Source organism: Eleutherodactylus coqui, chromosome 12, assembly GCF_035609145.1.
Source record: "Eleutherodactylus coqui strain aEleCoq1 chromosome 12, aEleCoq1.hap1, whole genome shotgun sequence".
Lineage (NCBI taxonomy): Eukaryota > Metazoa > Chordata > Amphibia > Anura > Eleutherodactylidae > Eleutherodactylus > Eleutherodactylus coqui.
The window spans coordinates 45,282,380-45,307,208 of NC_089848.1; the positions used below are offsets into that span (position 1 = coordinate 45,282,380).

Genomic DNA, 24,829 nt, shown 5'->3' on the forward strand with positions numbered 1-24,829 from the left:
CGCTGTGATCTCCCCACTCATCTCCCCTGAAGCCCCTAATCACTTACTTGAAGCCTCCTGCAGAGCTTCCTGGTCGGGACTTTGAAAATCCCCACCTCCAGGAAGCTCTGCCTCTGATTGGTTCTCGATCGCTGGCTCAGCTATTTAGAGCCAGCGCTTGATGAACCAATGACTGATAATCAATGATTCAATGAGAGAGGAAGATGTAACAGACGAAAAAGGCTCCATGGGGAAATATGGGCTACAAATAATCTCAAGTTGCGGACATATCGTGAAACCCACAAGGTTTTTTACTCGCAATGTCGCAAGCTACAAAACATCACAAATGTGAAGGAAGCAATAGGAAAGCATGGACTTCACATACATCCGATTTGTAGCACTGTCACAATGCGAGAAAATCACATGACTTTGTCAGCCTTGTGAAACAGGCCTAAAGCTCAAAAATGTATCTTTTAAATATGCCAGGCTTTAGGAGCAATATTTGGGGTGCAGGACTTGTTCGAAGTCAGGAGCAACATGATTAGTTTTACTTCCTGGCTTTGTGTATTTGTAAGAAAGGAGCGGGAGGGAAAAGCTACATGTAATATCACAGCCCTTTACTGTAATCAGTACCCCAGTACAGTCTTTCAGTGACCCGAGGGTGGACAAAGGTGGATTGGGAGTTTAAAGGGGTTGTCCCGCGCCGAAACGGGTTTTTTTTTTTTCAACCCCCCCCCCGTTCGGCGCGAGACAACCCCGATGCAGGGAGGTAAAGAAAGCTCACCGGAGCGCTTACCTGAATCCCCGCGCTCCGGTGACTTCTCTACTCACCGCTGAAGATGGCCTCTTCCTCCGTGGACCGCAGCTCTTCTGTGCGGTCCACTGCCGATTCCAGCCTCCTGATTGGCTGGAATCGGCACGTGACGGGGCGGAGCTACACGGAGCTACACGGAGCCCCATAGAAGACTGCAGAAGACCCGGACTGCGCAAGCGCGGCTAATTTGGCCATCGGAGGGCGAAAATTAGTCGGCACCATGGAGACGAGGACGCCAGCAACGGAACAGGTAAGTATAAAACTTTTTATAACTTCTGCATGGCTCATAATTAATGCACAATGTACATTACAAAGTGCATTATTATGGCCATGCAGAAGTGTACAGACCCACTTGCTGCCTCGGGACAACCCCTTTAAGATGGCCCTGGGAAAAAATGTAAAAGTGACTTTATGTAGTAGATGGGTCAAAGTTACTAGCAGAAAGGGCCAACACAAGTATTGTGTGGCGCAGAGTGTTAAGGTAGCAGAATGCAGTCCTAAGCTCTCGCTCACGACCTGAAGGTTGCAGGTTCAGGCAGTCGGCTCAAGGTAGACTCATCCTTCCAAGGTCGGTAAAATCAGTACCCAGCTTGCTGGGGAGTAATACATAAAATTACCTGAAAGCTCCTTGGAATAAGTTGGCGCTATACAAATAACAAGTCCCTTTCCCTTCTCTTCTCCCTACCTGATGCTGGATCTGTGCTTTGAGATGTTACTTGTTTTTTGCCTGCTTGTCTGGGTGTGGATTAGCTGAGGACAGTGCACAATGGCACCAGCTCAGCTCTTTATTGCACCAAAAAGGAAGCAGAGGGGGATGTCTTAATTAAAAGAGGCACCAGCCTGATGAGGACACGGGCTCTAAAGCCACCTCCACACTATGCACTCATACAGTATTTTCTAATTAAAGGTGCCCCAGCATAGCCGACCAGCAGCTGCTCCCTGGGCCCCTTGAGCCAACAGTAGAGCTGGGTCTGTAACAAGTGCTCCAGCTTGTATCAACCATAATGCAGCTGCAGTGAACCCTACCAGATTGGCCCCTGACTTGTCCAGTCTACCAGGATTTCTTTCTATAGAGCCTAAGGCCAATCCACCTCTACAAGGGGGTGATGCAGAAATTGTATTACCCCTCTTACCAAAGAGGAAGGATATGTACTTTAACATTTGTTGGCAGGGGGCCTTTTTTCTTTACTATAGAGGTGAGAAGTCAAACATGTAAATATCACCCTCTGCATATGATCACCCCATTTGTCATCTTCATAACTCAAACATTTAGTGACCTCTGGTTAGAATGCCTATGACTGCATGTAAATGTTCCATCACAAGTTAGGTTATGTTCACATCTGTATCCAAGGCTTCAACTGGAGCCTCCAATGCAAATTCAACATTAAGTACAGGACTAGACAGCACAGCATGCTGAGTTAATTCATCTAGGGAAATTGTTGAGAAACCCACTAAAATAAATGGAGTGCTGACCGCTTATGAATGACCAATGCAGTGATGTCACTGCGGGGTGGAAAAGCAACCCCTGCAGTAACAGGAAAGTGGGACACAAGAGTCTCATTCTTAAAATCAATGGGGGTCTCAGCGATGCAAGTTATTCCCTATTTTGTGGATATGGGATAACCTAAAATTCTGGTACAAACCCTTTAAAGGGGTTTTCCAAGTTATTTCTTTCATATAGTTCTGGGCTCCCCATGCCCAAAACTATATAAAATAAATATACTCACCACAGTGCTGGACCGCCCTTTCAATAGTCCGACATTGCAGCATCTGACAGGTGATATCACCCAGCCAGCAGGCTGCAACGGTCAGGTGGGTAAAGAACCCATACGACCACTGTCGCCGATATAAAGAAAGGACCGGAGTAGCGGCCAGCAGCAGGAGTTGAGTATGTGTGTTTTTTGCTTTACACACACCTCGTTTCCCCACTGCCACTAATGTTAAAAATGTCAGAAAATTCCTTTAAGCTGACATTTACAGAAAAGCTTCAGATTTGCTATAAGCCATTTAAAATTCTGTTACTTTCTTCTCTGTTGCTTCTCTGCAAGACTAAACATACACTTTATGCTCCTATTTGCCTTTCATCTAGGAGCCAAGTATAGCTTTCTTCTCACTTCCTTCTCACTGTATCCCACTGATTTCCTTTGTCACTGTGTTTTGTATGCTGCTCCCTCTGATCTCCTCTAGTTTAACAGTCGCTAACCTTTACATATATTTTGTATCCTCTCCAAAAGATACAAATACAAAACAGCTGTTATATGTAATATACATTTATAGTAAATATGACACATTAGATGAAACATAACAGTAAAATGCATGTTACATAAAAGAATGCACATCTCCGCTGGGGATTCCGCTTTTCTGCTCTGTTCAGGGGAAAGGAAAGGGGAATCTTTGCAGCCGAACGGCTCCACCTGTGGAAGGAACCCAACAGCACCGATGGGCCACACTGACTATATTGGGGTGCGCCCACTTTCCACCCAGTTGCCCGGTTTTTGAATAGAAGAAAAAGCGCTGCATGCAGCATTTTTTCTTCTGATATTTTCAGCCAGATTTACAATGGGACCTGCGGCTGGAGGGTCCGACACAGATGGGAAACCAGCTAAATATGAATGCTCTTAAAGGGATTATCTGTTTCTTTAAAATTGATGGCCTATGTTCAAGATAGCCCAATAGTAATAGAACAGTGGGAATCTATTTCTTGGCACCCCTGCTGTTCATCTGCTTGGAGTATGGCAGTCCACTTAATTGTTTTCTGGGTGCAGCTCTGTACTTTTAGTAGCAATGTAAAGGGGGTGCAGTCTATTGCGCCAGTTGGAACTTGTGTTATGGTCTACTGGCCCTTTAAAGGTGCAGTGAGGAGCAGAGAGATGACGCCTGGCCAGCCAAGGAAGTATTGCGAAAAAACCTAGGATATAATGTTCCTCTGGCTGTACCCCTGCCCTGCGGACTGTTGCCCCCACTACCAACCCCAGCCAGCCAGCGCATGTCTCCCATCAACAGTCACTATGACAGACATTACAGTTAAACAGGACAGTGTTGTAGTAAAACAATGAAAGGAATGCATCCTTCGCCAGAGCAATGCAGACCCTTAAATGACTAATCAGTGGATGTGCTGAGAGTCGGCCTACCAATCTACTATTAATTGCCAATTTTACAGAACTGTATTCTGTGATTGCTCCTAAGAGCCAAACGGCACATTACTTTTTTGTGCCACTTGATTAACAGAAAAGTGGACTAGTCCCAGTAATATGTAGCCTTTAGAGAGGGCAACATACTCAGGTGACAGATCCACTTTAACCCTTTCCAATCCACTGTCTGACATCTTCCTACATTGATTGAAGCTTGTTCAGCTCCAATGTCCAAAATTGGATTGGAAAGGGTTAAATGGCTAAAGCACTGCTATAATTAAAGGGGTTGTCCCGCGCCGAAACGTTTTTTGTTTTTTTTTTCAACCCCCCCCCCCCCCCCCCCGTTCGGCGCGAGACAACCCCGATGCAGGGACTTAAAAAAAAAAAACGCTCAGCGCTTACCTGAATCCCCGCGCTCCGGTGACTTCTATACTTACCGGCTGAAGATGGCCGCCGGGATCTTCTTCCTCCGTGGACCGCAGCTCTTCTGTGCGGTCCATTGCCGATTCCAGCCTCCTGATTGGCTGGAATCGGCACATGACGGGGTGGAGCTACACGGAGCCCCATTGAGAAGATAAGAAGACCCGGACTGCGCAAGCGCGTCTAATTTGGCCATTCGACCATTTTAGACGGCGAAAATTAGACGGCAACCATGGAGACGAGGACGCCAGCAACGGAGCAGGTAAGTGAAAAACTTTTTATAACTTCTGTATGGCTCATAATTAATGCACAATGTACATTACAAAGTGCATTAATATGGCCATACAGAAGTGTATAACCCCACTTGCTGCCGTGGGACAACCCCTTTAAGTAGGTAGTACAGCTTGGGGGAAACCAGGATGTCGGAGGACAGTACGTGATGGAGTGGTGATGACAGACGGAACTGAAACTGCAAGTTTATGAAAAATAAAGTACTGAACAGATCAAACATTTACACTGTATCACTCCATAGAAGGGTTCGTAGACTTTGAGACCGAGCCTCAGTGTTTGGGTGTAACGTCAATCTCTTAAATCCCTGTGTTTTACATGCTGCTCCCTCTGATCTCCTCTAGTTTAACAGTTGCTAACTTTTACATATATTTTGTATCGTCTCCAGAAGATACAAATACAAAACAGCTTTTGTATGTAACATATTTTTAGCAAATAGCACACATTAGATGAATCATAGCATGTTCCATAACTCAAAATATACAATATCACTTATTATTAGTCATTACGTGGATTATCTACTGCACTGTAACAGTTATAATTACCATTTCCCATGACATCATACACATATAACATTACATTATCCTAACAAATCCCTGTGCGAGGCCTTGCACTAACTGGCGCCATATTTAACTTTCTTCGCTAATAATAATCCCAATTGGATATTCTCATAAAGTCCAAGGACCCCACCCTGGCCGGGGATTTTACACAATACACTGTACATTCACCACCGTCCTTGTGAAGACTTCTGCTACACAATGGCTCCTGGTTATCTTCGTTTGTACAGCGGTCACTGCACAGACTTGTATATAGCGCCCTTTGCCTTAGGCTGCCTTCACAGGAGCGTCAAAATTATGCAAGATTTGTGTGTTGCGAGATGTTCAAATCTCGCACAAATATGAACCCTATTCTTTTGAATGGGGTCATGCACATGAACAATGTTTTCCTGCATGGCACCGCGATGTGATACAGGAAACAAATCACAGCATGTTCTATCTTTTTGCGTGCTCTTGCATCGCAGCACCCATTGTTTTCACTGGGGCCGGCGGCAGCATCATGAGGTCTCCCATTGAGAGCAAGGATTACTTCTTCCCCAAAGTGATGCAAGGCTGTTTTGACATGAAAACGCCACACATCCTCACATGGTGGACAGCTCGATATGGGGGTGGGATTCACTGTCCCATATTGCACTCGCCAGTGTAAAGTTAACCTTAGGATAACAGCAGGGAGGGAGAATCCTTCTTTCCCCATGCACTGCGGGGTCCTTGGCCATGATAGTTCATATGCACTTCATTCCTCGGTGGGCACTTTTTTGCAGGCCTTCCTTTGTCTTCCCCTGATGTTTCACAGCCTCGGCAGGGGCCACTGTGGTGCTTCTCCTTGGAAACTGTCAGGCAGACAGATGTGGATCTGACTTACCACATACTGGTTTGACTTTAGGTATCTGAGAAGGCAACACTTGGGGAACCCTGGTTTTCACTCCTCACTCTCTCACGGTCCCTAAGTTGATAATCATACATTTAGTCCCTGTTGTGTGGCTGCTAAAGCTGCACTGAGCTGAGGCACAGTACCAGATGGTATGAACAAACAATAACATAGTCCAGTAATCAAAGTGGAGGTCAGGGAGCAAAGAAGTAGTCAAGGGTCAAGCAGGAGTCAGAAACCAGAATATGCACAAACAGGAGCTTTGTCACAATGGCTATAGGAGATACATGGTCAGGATTGGAGGTGGTCATATTTAGGGACTGCATGCTGGCCCTTTAAGAGAGGGGGCATAAATAAACAAGTCCTATGAGAGAGAGCAAGCTGAGGTTTGACAGGGAACAGCCAGAGCCCAACATGGAAGACCAGAATGGCAGCGGCCAACCAAGGCTCCAGGAACAGTTGACCTGCGGTGGTAATGCACTATGAGAGTATCCCCCAGGCTCCCTCCTTCTTGAAAAATAAAATGTCCTAATTATCTTGAGGGCATTGACCTTTTCCTGGGACTTCCATGATCTCAACTTATGACCATAACCTTTCCAATCCGCTAGTAAGAATAATTTGCCTTCACAGCTCATACAAGGCTTCATTGTTCACATTGCGTTCGTTTACAAGTTCTCCCCGAATGTAGCTGCACTACACACACGTAAAATTTTCCATTTCCGAATAACATTACTTCCATGACTTTGGAGGGTCCAAAAGCACACTGATGTCCGTACTGATTGGTTGCTCAGGTGATATCCCACCACCATACCCCATTGGAAGTCTGTAAGCTCTACACCTGGTGGCATTCTGATGGTTCCTATACTGGGATATACCTGTGTGATACTCTCCTTTATACCTAAATACCCACACATCCGATTTTCAGATCCCCTTTGCCTGACAGCTCAGGATTGGAGGGAGTCCCAATACTTTTGTCACCATCTGTATATAGACACATGCTGTACAATCTAGGACACTGAAAACAGGAGGTATAAAAAAAATTGTGGTATCACCTTTTTACCTCTGCAAAGGTAACTTGGAGGCCACCACTACTGGTCTCACATGACAAGGGCAGCTGTCATTTCTATAAGGTGATGACAAGAAGTTTCAGAAAGTAACTAGAGACCAATACAGGGCCAATGAGCAAAACTGTGATATTATCACTGGGCACGTGGACAAGAATGCTTTCAGAGAAGTGAGGAGCACTCGTCGAGACCAACTTATCTGTATACACAAGAAGAGCAGTTCTTAAACTGTAGGAGCATTGTTGAGCTCTGATCGGCAGATGGTCACTCTTCAGTTGCTGATTCCCTGAACACCGCACTGTACAATGTATACCGGTTACATTCAACCTGTTACTGACCGTTCTTGCTATAGACTAAGATGTAAAACTTTATACTGTACCAAATCTTAAATGAACATTAAACATAGACAATTCACACATTATATATATCCCAGCAATACCCTCCTAATCGCTTCCATTTCGAAAAATGAAAAATATTAGAAGGCGAGAAATTGATTGATAGGAAATCTACTTTTCAATAGGTGGCGCTGCAGAGGCATTTTCCATCCACTATTTGCATACCATATTACCCAGAGGAGCATTGCATGGTCAAAATCTTTTCACACCAACTAAGTGGTGGTATTAGTGTACCTTGACGCCACCGGAAGCTAGGGGTTTGACAGGAGAAACGCCCCTCTCACACTCCCAGCTCCCAATTGGGTCAAGGCACAAAGGTCCTAGCAGGACACTGTGCATAAATGCTGCCATGTTAGGGCTGTAACATGGCAGCATTAAAATGTAATAATGTAAGCCTAACAAGTTATCTTGCCCTCACCCTAAGGTCTCCCGCTCACATCTGCCGCCCTCTTGCTTTTGTTCCGCCGCCGGAACAGTGTGCTCCCTGTTGCCCGCTGGCCCGCTCACAGCTGCCGCTGCCAGCACTTCTGCTCCTCCAGCGTGGCTCTCTGCTCAGTAAAGGCCGCTGCCCCGCTGACCGCTTGTGCTCTGCCGGCGGCACAGTCAGCTCGCTGCCGGCCGGTCCTCTGCTGAGAGGCTAAGCCGTCAACGCTACTGCTTGGGTGCCAGGAAATCCGCCTGAGGTGTGGGGTGAAGGCCGCCGGTGTCTGCTCCTGCATAGCAGTCTCTGTTTCCACTGGGCCTGCAGCGCCCGTCGGCTTCCGGTTAAGCTGGCTGAGGTGGGGGGGAAAGGTTGCTGGCGTGTGATCCAGCATAGCACGGTCTTTTCCTACTGAGGCTGCAGCGGCTGCCAAGAAAGGCGCAAGAGGTTGGGGGAGGGGGGTAGGCTGTGCTCCTGCATAACAGTCTGTGTCCCCCCGACCATGCAGCAGCCGGTATGTGAATCTCAAATTGGGTGGCTGTGCCTCTTGTTGTGCGCTGTTGGGCGTGATGGAAAAGCCGCTTCATCATGCTGAAAGTCTTTTGCCTGCACTTTTAGTGCCCTTCCAGGACCTATTTGCAAGGCTACTGTGCAGCCAATCAGCTCCAGGGGGCGTCACCCCCCCCCCCCCCCCCATCATCTCCCCCCCAGTCAATCTTGACTCCACCCGGACTTCCTGGCTGCATCAAGATACACTAATGCCCTAAGTGGTCACCAGAAGTAGACAGGCCACTTCCACAGATACACATCAGAGGTCTCCGTTCAGAGCATCTCTATTCACATCTGCATTGAAGGCTCCATTAAGAGCATCTGTTGCAGATTCAACGTGAATTGCTGGATAAAAAAACTTGTGCATGCAGGTGAAGTGCAGAAACTAAACAGACCCCATTATAGTCAATGGGGTCAGTTCGGCACTCTTTGGTCCCTTTATGAGATGGATACATTCAGCAAGGGGACTCAGTTTTCCTGTTCCCATAACACAGCCTGGGGATGCTTTCACACGGCCGTAGGCGTTTTTACGTGCACCCGCCAGCGCCGTAAAAACGCGTGAATGGGCACACAAATCTAATGTTTGTACGCTTATTCAGACAGCACAGCCCCGGCGCATATACGCTGAGGCCGTAATGGCGTTGGGTGTGGGGAGACAGCTTAGCTGTCTCCTTTTTCCCTCCCCCTCGCCGGCTCATGCTACATAAGAACTTCCTCATTATTAAGAAAAAAGGGCTCAAACCAAATATTTCTCAAGAGTTGTGCAACACATGACATCAGTTTTGCAACAGCTACCGTATACAAGTGTAATTTATGCAGCAATTAGAAGAGGAGCTTTTAAAAACTGCCTGTATGTTTTGGAATGACTTTATTCTATTTTGTCAATACTAAGCCGACGCTGTAGTCTCTGTTTCGCTGGAGGCTCCACTACAATGCGAGTGGGTAACCTTGCTAGTCACCAGACAAGCAGGCAAAAATGCCAATCTAGGCTCATTTTACAGGGGCAATTGCGGTTTTGCCGCAAGAAAATCATAGCAAAATCGCGTCTATTTTTCCACATGTTTCTATCATGCGATTTTTTTTAAATGAACGTCAATAGGACTTTCTAATGTTGAAATCGCATCGCAATGCTTTTTGTTGCAATGCGATAATAAGGAGGCTCCATAGGGAAATATGGGAGATTAAAAAAATGTTAAAAAAACGCAGAAAGATAGAGCATGCTGCTATTTTTTGCTCACGCAACATCGCATGCATGAAAACCGCTAATGGGAAGGAAACCATTGTAAATCATTGGTTTCGTAACCTGCTTTTTTACTGACTCTCACATCATGCAAAAATCACAAACTTTTCTTGCCCGTGTGAAGCTGCCCTTACAATATGACTCATATATGTCAACATCTTATGTCCGTTCATGCAACTGCCTAAAAAGTTGCTTTAGTATTCTTTAACCCCTTAAGGACGCTGTCTTTTTTACATTTTCGTTTTTTCCTCCCCACTTTAAAAAATCATAACTTCTATGTAATGCACCGTATAATGTACTGAAAAACTTAAACATTTCCAAGTGGAGTGAAATGGAAAAAAACTAAATTACACCATCTTTGGGAAGATGATAGCTTTATTGCATGGATCAGTACGATTGGAACAATACCAAATTTATATACTTTTTTGTGCAGTATCAATTTAAAAAAATAAAATACTCGTATCTTTGGATGGACAGAAAATTATTTTCTGCTGCCATCTTCTGATCGCCATGGTTTTCTTATTTTTGCCTTGTGCTAGCGCTCAATTTTTATGGGACATCCTTTAGTTTTTATTGGTACCATTTTGAAGTTCATATCACTTGGTGATTGCTTATTATTACATTTTTTCTTGGAGACGTGATGACAAAAAAATGTGCAATTAGCACAATTTTGGCGTTGTGTAATTTTTTTCAGGCCGACGTTCCCTGTGCGGGAGAAATAATATGTTACTTCGATAGATCGGGCATTTAGGGATGCAGCAATATGAAATATTAGGTCTCCATTGGTATCCAGTGGTTATGACCTGTACGCTCCTCTGATTTATCGGTCAGGCATGATCTGTGCCTTCAAATTCTGTAATGATGAAAGCTTGTACAGTTGTGAATGCGCACCTCATGGGGCATTATGGGGGATGTAGTTTTTGCATTTCCCGGCAGCTATTTTAAATAACAATGAGGAAACCTGACGCTTTCTGGAAAACAGCGGTGGTGCAGGTCAGCAAAAAAAAGGTACCGAAGTTCAGTTTGATGAGTTACAAGGGTGTTTGGAATAATGGCAGTAAGTGGAAATGTTAGGGAGATTTTGCCCCGTCTCCAGAATACCCCCTTAATATTACTACACTCTCCGACACTTGGGCAAATTTTTTTTCCCATGACTAGAGGGCCAGCTTTAATAATTTGAAACATTTTTCAATGACACATAATCATTGTAGTTGCAAATACGCAGCGTTTCATGTGAAAGGGGCCTTACTGTACCTTTGTAAGCCTCCAATCTCATATGGAGACATACAGAAGTTTTTCCTGTTGAATTTCATATGCGTCTGCCGGAAACAAAATCATGTCCCGCGCCTTCGGATTTTGTGTGTAATAAGGTATTGCGCCGTGCATACAGCACTTGATGGAGCAAGTAGGGCAGTACAAGGGAAAGTTCTGGAAAAGTCAATACAGTCTATACAGGGGTCTGTTTCTAGTGAAAACGTATTATTGATGCCTAGTACCCGAGAAGACCTGAGTATCAAAAGGATGTGTACATGTGTTTCATCGACTACAGCAAAGCATCTTATTGTGTCAAACATGACAAGCTTTGGAAGTGTCTGAAGTAAATGGGCGTCCCAGAACATAATGAACAGCTTATAAGGTCGCATTACAACAACCAAGAATCAACAGTCAGGACGGCTTATGGAAACACGGATTGATTCAGAATCGAGAAAGGAGTACGGCGAGGCTGTATTCTATCACCAGTCCTTTTCAATCGGTATGCAGAAATCCGTAGGAGAAATGTTAACAATCTTCGATATGCAGATGACACCACCCTGCTTGCAGAAAGTGAGAGGGACCTAGAATAACTTATCCAACGAGGGCATAAAGAAAGCGAACGCATGGGGCTGTACCTGAACCGCAATAAAACGAAAGCCATGACCACGGTAGGCAACGGTACAGTGAACATAAACATCAACAACAATGAAGAGGTTGAGACGGTCCAAGATTTCATCTTCCTTGGATCCAAAATCGGTTGCAGCGGGCAATCTGGACCCGAGATCAAGAGACGGATTACACTTGGTAGGAATACAATGCAAGGAATGGAAAAGATCTGGAAAAGCAAGGATATTAGCATTGCAACAAAAGCCACGTGATGCGCGCTAACTCACTGGAAACAGTACTGAAGCTCGGCAAGGTCAGTGGAAAGAGAAGATCAGGACGACAAAGAACAAGATGGCTAGATATAATCAAGGCCACCGACAACATGATAATCGCCGAACTGAAAGAAGAGGTGGAAGAGAGGAATGTGTGGAGAACATTGATCCACAGAGTGACCGAAGGACGGGTGCGACTGAACGGATAATCATCATCATCAGTACTTCTATGTGTATTGCTACATGTGTTATACATTATGAACACATACAAAACCATGCAGGAGTTTCTAGTAAAGGTTCAAGGTATATTCAGCACTATAACTTAATGCCCCATATACTAGTAATGATTAATATAAGGCTCAGTGTCAACACAAGAAAAAAGGAGGATGGAGCCAAACAAGAAGACTAAAATAAAACCAAACATCCATTGAATGGGAATTTAAAGTGCAGAACAAATCTAAGTATAAGGCTACGGGCGAGCATGATATCGGACCGAGAACTTGGCCTGATATTGCGCTTGCCTATGTGCATGTTTCACGCATTTTAGAGGATCGCAAGTGTTTCCCATTAATTTCAATGGGAAAAATCACATTGCACTCGCATGCACATTGCTGGCAAGCGAGTGCTTTGCGATGCCTTTTAAGGTCTCGTTGAAAACAATGGGCGTGGTGTTTTGGGAACGCCAAAAGATAGAACATGCCACGATTTTTATCCTCGCAGCATCGCTCTGAGGGGAAAAAAATTAAAAAAAAAAAAACGCCCATCTGTATAACCATTCAAAAGAATAGATTTCATATTCTCATGAGTTTTGGGTGTCTCGCAATGCACAAAACACACAAGAGATTCTCGCCCGCGTGAATTTAGCCTAACAGAGAAATATATGGGTCTCAATGACTAGTGGAACACATACATAAAATAATACTACAGATTGAGTAGAGTGAGCCAAGTGCAAGTTGAGTCAAGACCACATACTGAAAAAGTACCCCCCAATGTAGTGAGGAGACTCCGCGACGCACGTTTCCTTTCTGAAGTGGTGACAAACGCTTCCACACCTCCTGGTATACCCCTCCGAATGATCATATCTCAGGAAACTAGCGCTGGAGACAAGGCAGCGCATGTATAGGAATTCACGAAGAAAGTGCGAGCGATACTCGGTGCTCAATAGTCAGAACAGGCACAGATCCACAGTCATGGGTGTGCGCCGAGTAAGAACTGAAGCCAGACAACAATCGCACAAACGGACGCTATTTAGCGCACGTGTTTTGTCAAACTGAGAATATTTAGCCAATTGGAGAACAATATATATATAATAGTAATATAAACATACAAAAAAAGGTGAATATGAGGAAATTAATCCAGGAAGATGCAGCAAAACAATAAATGCAATAAGTGAAAGATAGGTATGAGGACAGAGAGCCCATTAAGATGCATCACAACGGAGTCTTTGTCCTCATATCTTTCACTCTTCTTGTGTTGTTTGTGATACGATTTGGGGTTTTCTTAATTAATTAATTTTTTTGGCTTCATACTCCTTTTTTTCTTCTTGTGTTGACATTTGTTGGACGTTTCTGCTTTTCATACTAGTTTCTAAGCTTCTGATATCTGGCTATGGGCATTTTCAATGAAATACATTAAGGCCGTCTTCACAGACGCAGTAAAATCTACGGAACTGTCACAGCATTTACATTAGAAGGCAATTAACCCTTTCCAATCCACTGTCTGATGTCTAAAGACATTATGATTTAAGGCTGTACAGCTCTGATGTTGGAAGACGTCCGTCGGGGTTCTCTTACTGTATATTGCCAGCCTCTCTGCTGTCGGAGCCTATCCAATGTGTCCCCTCATGCAGTACTAGCTTTAGCCAGCAGATAGCGTCGTCGTATAACGGCAGAAAAAGAGTAAGCCCCCTAGGAAAACCAGGGTACAAATTGGATTGTAAAGGCTTAATGAGATTTTACAAATCTCCTTCTCTCTGAATGAGCTTAAAAATCCATGTTTGTGGATGTTTTGTTGATTAAGTTCACCAGTGTGATGTTAGAAGCAGGATCTAGTGCTACCATATCACAAAAGTGCGTAAATCCGCACATAAAAACGCAACCACATTGCCTAGCGACGGTGCAGCATAATCTGTACGGCGCATGTACACCGGCGGGACGGCCAGGACATCCGCAGTGCAGAATGAGAAGAATCCGGACAGGTACGTGAGGGTCACTGGCCGGGCACAAGGTCGGATTCCCCTGCGGGATCCTGTATGCAACCCGGTGGTGTGCAGCGGCTTGAGACGGAGCCAATTGCAGCAGAAAAATGGAACCCTGACGCAGATATGAATGCAGATTAAACTATTCTGTAATTTCCTTAGAAGGGAAAGCTGGGATATTTTACATGCTGCTACTTCCATGTTTTTCCGTGTTTTTCTAATAGAAAAGGCGGATTCAGACAAACATGTTTTTCTCCTATTACACGACTATGATAATCACGGCCACATAACGGGTCAAAACAAAATCACTGATTTCAAAAGGGTTTCAGTGGTTTCGTTTTCACCAGCTCTTTTCTCGGAGGGTAATTGATGATCATGCGGGGAAAATCAGGCAGCACCTATGTTCCTGCCATTATTTTTAGACTCCTGCTCTTTGGCGCAGAGTTTAAAAAAACAGCGAAGAGGAAGAAATTCCCTCATTTAGGCGCAACTACGTGCCGTGCCGGCGCACATAGTTGCGCTCGCGCTCGTCTGAATCCGCCCAAAAGAATAGCAATACGGAGGCAGAAAGTAAATATAGTTCATGCTGTGTGAAAAATACGGCCATGTGAACAGATATATAAGATGAACAGCAGCTCTATATTACGGTCCGCAAAAGACGGACCAAATACAGAGCCAATAAACTTGTCTGAAACAGACTAAATGGGAACATTTCTGTTTAAATAGGGATCAGTCAGTCCTTCTGACATATCTGCTTGAGAACATGCTTGCATCACCCTTGCAATATCAACTCTGGAGCATCGTTTCTTAAAATTGTTGTTCCTCTATTATTCCTACTGGAATTTTATAAATTTATGGGTGTCACCATTCAATAGGAAGTGAGGCGCATCCCTGCAAACTGAAAAGGAAAATTATAATAACCGGAGGTCGATTTATTCACACTTGTCCAGGAAGAAGAACAGAGGATTGGCAGAATGCAGAGTTCTTAGGAAAAAATGCTCCAGAATTGTTATTTCACGGGACATGCAAGTATTTAGTAAAAAGACATGTCAGGTGAGCCGAATTCAGGTAATGATTTCAATATTAAAATTATTAGAAATTTTCTATTTATGTAATTTGTCAATATTTGACCGAAATGCGGACCTTGGTCCCACCTGAGGGTGTACAGGGGCAGGCATGACATACAGACGCACCTTGCTCATACAATGATAACTTCAGCCATTGTATCTGCTGCATGTTTTTTCCTCTTATTTAGGACAAAGTATGCTGAGCGAGAACAGACTGCAAATACCGTGTGAAGAATCCTATGTAAATACGTATAGGTGAGTGTTGTGCCGGACGTGGCAGGATATGAGCGGAGTCAGGGTATGTTTCTACATATGGGCCCTTTTAGTCTCACTGAATTGCGCGTTAGTGTGAAACTGCCCTTATCCTCACCCCTGTGTGAAAGCACAGGAGCGATCATTGCTGGGACGATTGTCGGGCACTGACGCTACTAATAGTCATCCCATAAGTTGCACACTAGCCATAACGGAGTTGGTCCGAGAGACTCGGGTGCAACTTGCATCAATATCCATGGACATGGCACATTCACATGCATTGACATGTCTTGTTTCTCATCCATGAAAAGGACAGGAATAGGAGATGCCTTGAGTCTTTTCATGTGGACTATTGGCTCGTATAAAAAATAATGTGTATAGCCTCATAGGTTAGAATATGTGCTTCCAGGAGATATGGCATATCCATAGGAGAGGTTTTAATTGTTTGACTAGTGGGGATTTGAGCTTTCAGACTCCCCCTGTCGCATACACCTTAAGAAGAGGGATGGTACATATCCCCTGTTAATGCTTACTTAGGCTTCATGGCAGAAACATAGGACATGGGACACTCATTCTACTCATCAGTGAGGGCCCAGTGATTGGACCTCAACCCGTCAGATCCTTTTGGTATGCTATGAATGTATTCTGCTGAAATACCCATGTCACAGAATGCAAGTTGACGACATGTGCTCTTTTTATGGCAGCCCTCATATGTAAGAAAGTGCAGTCTGCTGCGGCTTCCTATACAGTTGAAAAAAGTATGCCAACTCACTCCACCCTGACTGAGGCCAAAATGGCACTCTTTTGGCCTTTATCAGGTAAAGACATGAAGCCTTATGGGTGTTTTTAGAATATACACACATATAGCTAATATATACAGGGTGGCGTCAAAAAGACAGATCCAACACTATACCGGTTTTAGTGTATCTTGATGCCACCAGGAAGCTAGGGGTTTGACAGGATTTGGATGCAGGCATGCCCCTGTCACGCCCCTAGCTTCTGATTGGTGATTTCAGAAAGGTCCTAGCTGAAGAGTGTGTAGTGCTTTTTGCCGTGGCAGGACGGCTAGGGATTGGTGTAGCCTAACCCCAAAACATCCCAAAGGCTCCTGCCAAAAGTCAACACACTGCTATGAGGGAGAACACGCTGCTTATTGCTGTTGGGGGACTTAGTGTGCAGGGCGCAAGTGCTTTACATTTGCCCTTACCGGCGCTGTTCACCGGTTCAATGTTTGCACCAACAGCTCTCTGCTTCCTTGCTACAGAGGAGCGGAGGCAAAAAATTCTACACTGCAGCCGCCAGGGATAGTCACCAGGGCCCCAGGAGTGCACAGTCAGTGCAGCGCTTCAACAGGGAGGGCGCTGCCACAGATGCCGCAGGAGACAGTAAGTGCTATCACAGTGACAGGGAGAAGCCGACGGCGGGGGTGAATCCGCCGACGCCAGGAACACTTCCACAGGTGCAGTGTTGGCCACAGTCAGCCTAGCGCTGCTGCTGTGAACACACTGCCGCAGATGGCGTGGGGAACATCAGGAACGCCGGAGGGAAGGCGCCGCCGGTGCAGCTGTTGCCACGGTCATGCTAGCGCTGCTGCTGCCGCTGCGAACACTGACATGGAGAACACCACACAGGATGGAAGCTGCTGCTGAAGCGCTGCTATACTCACTTGACTAGACTGCTGTGGATTCAGGACCTGCTGTGAGGGTGAGAGATAAGAGCCTATCATGAAGAGGGGGCGTCACCCCCCCCTGTCAAGCACCTAGTATGTTGTCACCACCCACACTTCTGGTGGCGTCAAGATACACTGATATTTTGAGTGCAAACCTCCTTCCATCAGCAAGGGCACTGAAGATGAAACGTGGCTGCTCATTTAGCATGACAATGATCCCAAGCACACCGCCAGGGCAACGAAGGAGTGGCATCGTAAGAAGCATTTCAAGGTCCTGGAGTGGCCTAGCCAGTCTCCAGATCTCAACCCTATACAAAACCTTTGGAGGAAGTTGAAAGTCCGTGTTGCCCAGCGACAGCCCCAAAACATCACTGCTATTGAGGAGATCTGCATGGAGGAATGGGCCAACATACCAGCAACAGTGTGTGCCAACCTTGTGAGGACTTGCAGAAAGCGTTTGACCTCTCTTATTGTCAATAAAGGATATATAACAAAGTATTGAAATGAACTTTTGTTATTGACCAAATACTTATTTTCCACCATAGTTTGCAAATAAATTCGTTAAAAATCAGACAATGTGACTTTCTGGATGTGTTTTCTCATGTTGTCTCTCATAGTTGAGGTTTACCTATGATGTCAATTACAGGCCTCTCATCTTTTTATGTGGGAGTACTTGTACAATTGGTATCTGCCTAAATACTTTTTTTCCCCACTGTATATATATGTATATATTGTAGTGAAGTAAGGGGTCAAGTTCTGGATGGTGTGTATATGGGGTTTGCATGAGACAGGGGCTGTCCGGATCACGCGTACACTCCGGTCCAGGAAGTACCTGAACCTGGAACACTGAAACCTAATTGGGAAAGGAACAGGCAAAACCTCAGTAAGAGAGAGATGGTTGCAGAGTGTGGTCAGCCAGAGCAAAGTGAGGACAGACTTTGTGCAGAGTCCCTGAAAAGCCAAGTGAAAGTAACCTGGAGAGCTTAAAGGGGTTGTCCCGCGCCGAAACGGTTTTTTTTTTTTTCAACCCCCCCCCCCCCCGGTCGGCGCGAGACAACCCCGATGCAGGGACCTAAAGAAAGCTTACCGGAGCGCTTACCTGAATCCCCGCGCTCCGGTGACTTCTATACTTACCGGTGAAGATGGCCGCCGGGATCCTCTTCCTCCGTGGACCGCAGCTCTTCTGTGCGGTCCATTGCCGATTCCAGCCTCCTGATTGGCTGGAATCGGCACGTGACGGGGCGGAGCTACACGGAGCCGGCATTCTGCACGAGCGGCTCCATTGAAGAGAGCAGAAGACCCGGACTGCGCAAGCGCGGCTAATTTGGCCATCGGAGGGCGAAAATTAGTCGGCTCCATGGGAACGAGGACGCCAGCAACGGAGCAGGTAAGTAAAAAACTTTTTATAACTTCTGTATGGCTCATAATTAATGCACAATGTACATTACAAAGTGCATTAATATGGCCATACAGAAGTGTATAGACCCACTTGCTGCCGCGGGACAACCCCTTTAAGCAAGCTAAACCCTGAGGAGAAGGGTTGGGTGAGAATCCCTGTATAGAGTTACAAGGACTGTTATATTGTTTGATTTATGGACATTATCTTGCTGGAGAAAGCCTGTTTATGACTGAGAGTTTGGCAATAAACCACCCTGATTTACCGTCACCTGGCTCTATTGCTGCCTGCGTTCCTAACATGGAAACATACCTGTTGTTGGATCCTGGTTACTATATATATATATATATATATATATATATATATATACATATAGCCTGGCTGTGTAGTAGGAGATGTGAAATAATCATCATTTGTAGTGTAAATTATAAATATTGAAAAGTATTTTAGCACGGAGGAGCTTGGGGATAAATAACTTTTCAGAAATTACATAGGAAAATGTGTGAGAAAGGCAGCTTTCACATTTGTCTTAGAAACTTTTGTTCAGAGGTTCCGTCACAGATCTGTCATAAAATGCCGGAGGAAAAAGTCAGGACTTTTCCATCTGATGAAATGCCGGTCATTATAATCATTATCAAGATTGATTCTGGACTCCTCTTTCCTGCTCCAATAACATAGTAGGAAAACGGAACCTGCGACGCGAATGTGAAAGCAGCCCAAAAACATGACAAGCAGCCCCCAGAATCATCAACTCAGGAATGTTTGTAATCCTGCTACTGACAACTGTTGAAGAAGCAGTACTGAGTATATTTAGTGAAATATTTGTTTTGAGTCAAACCAGAATCAACCAGAGATTACTAAGTGTGCAAATGGAGGAAAAATGCAAAAAAAAGTAGTATACAAAACACTGCTTATTTTGGATTGTGTTGGCAATACACGTATCTGGAAGGAGAACGAACACACACGAAATAAGGACTACTAAGAAATATATAGGACTAACATAAAAGTATAAACAAAATAAAATCTAAACCAGTAAACACATATCATACGGATATACAGAGATCTGATTGTGTAGCAGCCGTCATACACACAGGTGAGAGGTGGTACTCACTATCTCTGCCAGCAGCAGGGCACCAGGGGCACTTCTGAGGAAGCTCCTGTCATAGGACAGGCTGGCACTAGTGGAGAAAGCCTCACTGTAGGAGCTGCTGGTGGTGGTCACAGTGTTAGACCGGGGTCTTGGCTCTTCCATGTCTCCTACACAAATCCAAGCGGAGTTGAGAGTTCCTCACATCACCCCCTTAATCCTGACCTCAGTTATAAAGTGCAGATAATGAACAGACGGGGGCTGAACGCTTCCTGCCCAGGATAATTATGCCCAGAGACAAGCATACAATGGAGTAGTTGGAGCTGCAGTCTTGCTGCCCTCCTCCTTCTCCAGGGGCGGATCTCAGGTAGCATTCCATGTATGTACCTGTTCCCTCCTGTTTGTAAATCTCATCATCCTCAGTAAGAAGACTGCTGGAGCAATGGAAAGAGATCATGTAATAAATACAAGTCCTTGCCCCTGCAAGGACTTAGGCAGGTGATGCCACCTATGGTATACGGCAGGTGGGCACCTCTACCCCTCTAACTCGCCTCACTATATGACACACGGACAGACTGCAGCCTCTCTGCAAACCCTCACCTGACTACCAGCCTCTGACCCTGCAGGTTCCTTCTGTAGTTAAATGTCCTTATGAACTACATGATAACTGGGATGTATAGCCCCCCTGTACGGCTGTATTCACACAGTGCTGTCAAAACGCGTCTTTAGCTGCGATTTTCGTAACACAACCATAATAACAATAGCAATGCCCGTCATTGGGGAGAAATATTTAAACTGATGAATAACTATAATCTAGGGCTGAAGAAAAAAAAAAAGAACTTGTATGTTGCTTTTAGGGTGTAATTAGTGTGTCTTGTGACCCTTCTTTGCGGCAGTTATTGAAAAATTGCTGCAAAAAAAACCCTTCACACGTAAACATTGCGGAATATCATGTCCCCAGATTCCACACCAAGACTTTTCCAGTTACATGTCTCACTGCTTGCTTTTGCGGGACGAGTTGTATGTTTCAATAATACATATATTGGGCTGGAAAATGTTAAGAACTTTTCAGCAGTACAACCTATAACAATAAAATACCTCTTTAAAAACGCTTCCTGCTGACATCTTTTGACCCCCAAAACTTTTTACATTTTTTTCATCGATCGAGTTATGTGAGTGTCATTTTTTTTTCCATGGTGACCTGTAGTTTTTTTTAAAAATACTGTATTAGGGTACAAACAACTTTTTGATCACTTTTTATTCCATATTTTTCTTCGCTAAGGGGTAACCGAAAAAGCGCAAATCTGGCGTTCTGTATATTTCTTTCTGACAGCCTTTGCTGCGTGGGATTAGTAATGTGACATTTTAATAATCTGGACTTTTGTGGACACAACCATACCAATTTTTTATAAGTGGGAAAAGTTTTTTTTTGTTTTTTTTTACTTTTGATATTCCTTTTTTTTCTTCTTTTAAACAGAATAATTTTTATTTAATTTATTTTGACATTTTTCTTCAGTTCCCACAGGAGATTTGAATCAGTTGATCGCTCATTATACAGTATAGGCACACCTTGATAGCCAATCACTCATGGCAGCCCTAGGGGCCTTCAGAAGACATCCAGGCTGTAACAACAACAGGATAGCACCTCACAATGTCTCTTTTATTCTCTCTAGATCATAAACCCAAATTACACTGATGTATTGGTATCTTTCCATCAGAAACGCGGGTCCCAAGTCTTGTCCTCATCTCCACTATCACGTCTAAAATAATGTTTGTAGGCCTTCCATATTACAGACAACATCTTCTTATGTCTCTCAAATGTTAACTCACCACATATGTAGCAAAAGCTATCTGGTTTGTTTCGGCTGCCATATTGTTTCATTAGGAAAATATGAGGCCTCATTTATCAAAACTGTCTAATAGTAAAATTGTCTTTGTTTCCCTTAACCAATCAGAGTTCAGCTTTCATTTTACCTTAGCAGTTTCATAAATGAAAGCTGAGCTGTGATTGGCTGCTGTGGGCAACAAATACAGGTTTACTATTAGACAGTTTTTGATAAATGAGGCCCATGGTTATAATAGCCAATATACTGTAATGAAGTTGGACAATCCTGAATATCCTACTTTATGTCTATAACTTCACTATCTTCCCTGACAGACCATGTTGGTTGCCAGATTTGGATTCAGCACCCTGAATATTGGCAAGAACACTGAAAATATATTCTTGTAACACAATGTTATCATTCAGATTCCCGCGAGATAATTGTTCAGTATAAGGGGACCTAAGGAGTGGATACAGAGATATACTTCTTATCTGTATACACATTGTTCGCCAGCAAACTCACTTTTCTCTGCATAGAGAGGACCGCTGGGAATGCGCGACTTTGTAGCACCACATGCAAGGATTTTCGGGGGAGGGCTTGAAATATAGGCCCTACCCTGAAAATAAGCCAGAGCTGCAGACAAAATTGTTAAAAAAGTATACATCACCTTCGAAGCGCTGTCCGGGGCTCCGCTGCAGCTTCTCCCTGGTCCCTGACACTGTTTTTCATCTCTACTGGTCTGGGATTGAAAAATCCCTGCTCCTGTAAGCGCTGGTTGTGATTGGCTGACACTTAACTAATCATAGCCAGCACTCAATGAATGGCTGTAATTGGCTAAGCGTCAGCCAATCAGAGGCAGCGCTTCCAGGAGGCAGGGATTTTTCAATCCCTGGCAAGAAGAGATAAAGAGAATAGTGTCGGGGAGAAGACGCATCGGAGATGACAGAGCTTCTAAGGTGATGTATACTTTTTATTTTCCTTTTTTCCTGCAGCCACGGCTTAGGTTATGGCTTTGACAGTAGGATCTCCTACTGTCAAGGTTGCATCGCACCGCACGAAAATCGCGTTTTCATGCAACGCAACACAGAGGAAGGCTCAATAGGGCAACAAGGGCTACAAAACCTTGTGAGCCGCGGGAATATCGCAGGGCCTGCGAAGTTTTTTTGTGTTGGGATATCGCATGCTACTAAACATCGCATGTGTGAATTAATGCAAATGAAAGCATGGGTTTCACATACATGCGATTTGTAGCATTGTAGCAATGCGATAAAACCGCGCGACTTTGTCGCCCGTGTGAACAAGGCCTGAAGCTCATGGTTTCCAATGGGTTCTTTCAGGCTACAAAACATCTCTGATGTGAAAGAACCCATTGGAAACCATGAGCTTCACATACATGCGATTTGTAGCAATGATTTTGTAGCCCATGTGAAAAAGGACTTAATCCTGGCCAATAGTAAAAATATGATGTGGTATTAAAGCTTCTGCTCTTGCAATCTGTCAGGAGCAGGTTGGGCTCTTGAATGTCAGTCAAAGACCCGAAGGAGAAGACAGAAGTTGTTTTTACCCAATTCTGCCTCCTCCTTTACAAACTTCATAGCGCTTATGTAGAGAACTAAGGAAACAGCACTGCCATTTCCTGTATGGGACCCGGCGATCACGTGATTGCCGGCGGCCCACAGCATGTCAGAGCTAAAGGGTCTTAGCAGACCTCTTACCAGCTCTGACAGTGACTACCGTCACACTAGGGGGGTTGTTTTCTTCTGTAGCTCGGGGCTCATCTGAATGCTGCTTTTCTGAATGCCCCGGTTACAGTAGAAAAGAGTGAAATAAAAAGATACAGCGTGAATGTCCTCCAGAGGTCTTATATGATGCCAAAAGTTACAAAAATAAGTTTAAAAAAAATTACAGAATGAAATAAAAAATATGAATGTGAAAAATAGAAAACGACTAACCGCTGACGCCAACATAAACAGTCGCCATATCTGCTCTGCAATCCAAGTTTATACAAACGATGTATCCGAACATCCAAAATGATGAACCTGTTCCGTACTTTATTTTAACGTAAATATAAGTTTAAAAAGAAGTTTAAAAATATATATAATTTTTTTGTACACATTACCCCACATAAAATAAAATAAAAAAAATTTCTGTGAAAAGTTATTAAAAAATAGCCCTGTATGTGATGAGAAAATAAAACACAGCAAAATGAATGTTTGGAGGCCAGAAACAACAAAATTGGATCATAAAACCACCTTATGGGTAAAATCGCTAAAAAGTGTCTGGTCCTTTTAAGGACCAAAACATCCTGGTTTTTAAGGGGTTAAAGGGGTGTCCTGCGCCGAAACGGGTTTGTTTTTTTTTTGCATAGGCCCCCCCCCCCCGTTCAGCGCAGGACAAACCCAAGGGATGTGGTGAAATTAAAAAACAAAATTTTACTTACCCAAATCCCCTCTCTGCAACTTCTTCCTTCTTTTCCTCAGATGGCCACCAAGATGGCCGCCGGGATCTTCACCCACGATGCACCGCGGGTCTTCTCCCATGGTGCACCGTGGGCTCTGTGTGGTCCATTGCCGATTCCAGCCTCCTGATTGGCTGCAATCGGCACACGTGACAGGGCAGAGCTACGCGATGACGCGTAGAAGGGGAGCGGAGCCAGAATGCCGCTCGTGCCCGTACCGACCAGAAGGGAGAAGACGCTTCTGCGCAAGTGCGTCTAATCGGGCGATTAGACGCTGAAATTAGACGGCACCATGGAGACGGGGACGCCAGCGCAGGGAAAGTAAGTGAATAACTGCTGTATGGCTCATATTTAATGCACGATGTATATTATAAAGTGCATTAATATGGCCATACAGAAGTGTATACCCCACTTGCTGCCGCGGGACAACCCCTTTAAGTTTAGTACATGGAACAAGGAGGTGATAATTCCTGAATGACAAATCTGGGAAGTTACGTATCAGTACAGTACTTGAGCAGACATTCAGGAGTCTAGTAAAAGTGAGCGACAACCTCTTTGGGAGCAGTTGGGGAAATTCACAAGAGACAGATTATTGAAGATCTCTTCCGTTCATCCGACGGGGCTGTTTTGTAGGCCAGCATATGAATGTCTCCAAACCTCATTGAGATAAATGGAACCGTGTGAATGCTTGCTTACTAATGACCATATTGACGTATAAGGTCATCCTCTTATGGGCGGAATGGTCTTCATGATCCATCTGAAAATGAGACAGATATTTGCTGTATGTGTTTACATAATAAGTAATTAGAAATAAGTTAGATTATGATCTGAGATGACAGTAAGGTATCATTAAGTATTGCACATCGCCGTCTGTTCTATGTACTTACATCATGATATTATTGGAGGATCTCTACCTTTAACTGCATGAGTCGTCGAATAAGAACATGCTGATCTACAGATAATTCCCGTTCTTTGCGTTATCCACTGACAGGTGAAGTGAATAACCTTGATTATCTCATGAC

At 44.4% G+C, this 24,829-nt stretch overlaps 1 protein-coding gene across 2 annotated transcripts in view; it reads right to left on the reverse strand.

The window, feature by feature from the left end:
- CMTM8 (CKLF like MARVEL transmembrane domain containing 8) overlaps positions 1 to 19,878 on the reverse strand; it is a 67,098-nt gene extending 47,220 nt beyond the window's left edge. For both annotated transcript variants that reach the window (XM_066584487.1, XM_066584486.1), the window contains exon 1: positions 19,551 to 19,878. In XM_066584487.1, coding sequence (XP_066440584.1) covers positions 19,551 to 19,691 — 141 coding nt within the window. In that variant the 5' untranslated portion in view covers positions 19,692 to 19,878. The remainder of the gene's footprint in view (positions 1 to 19,550) is intronic.
- Between the last annotated feature and the right edge of the window lie 4,951 nt (positions 19,879 to 24,829).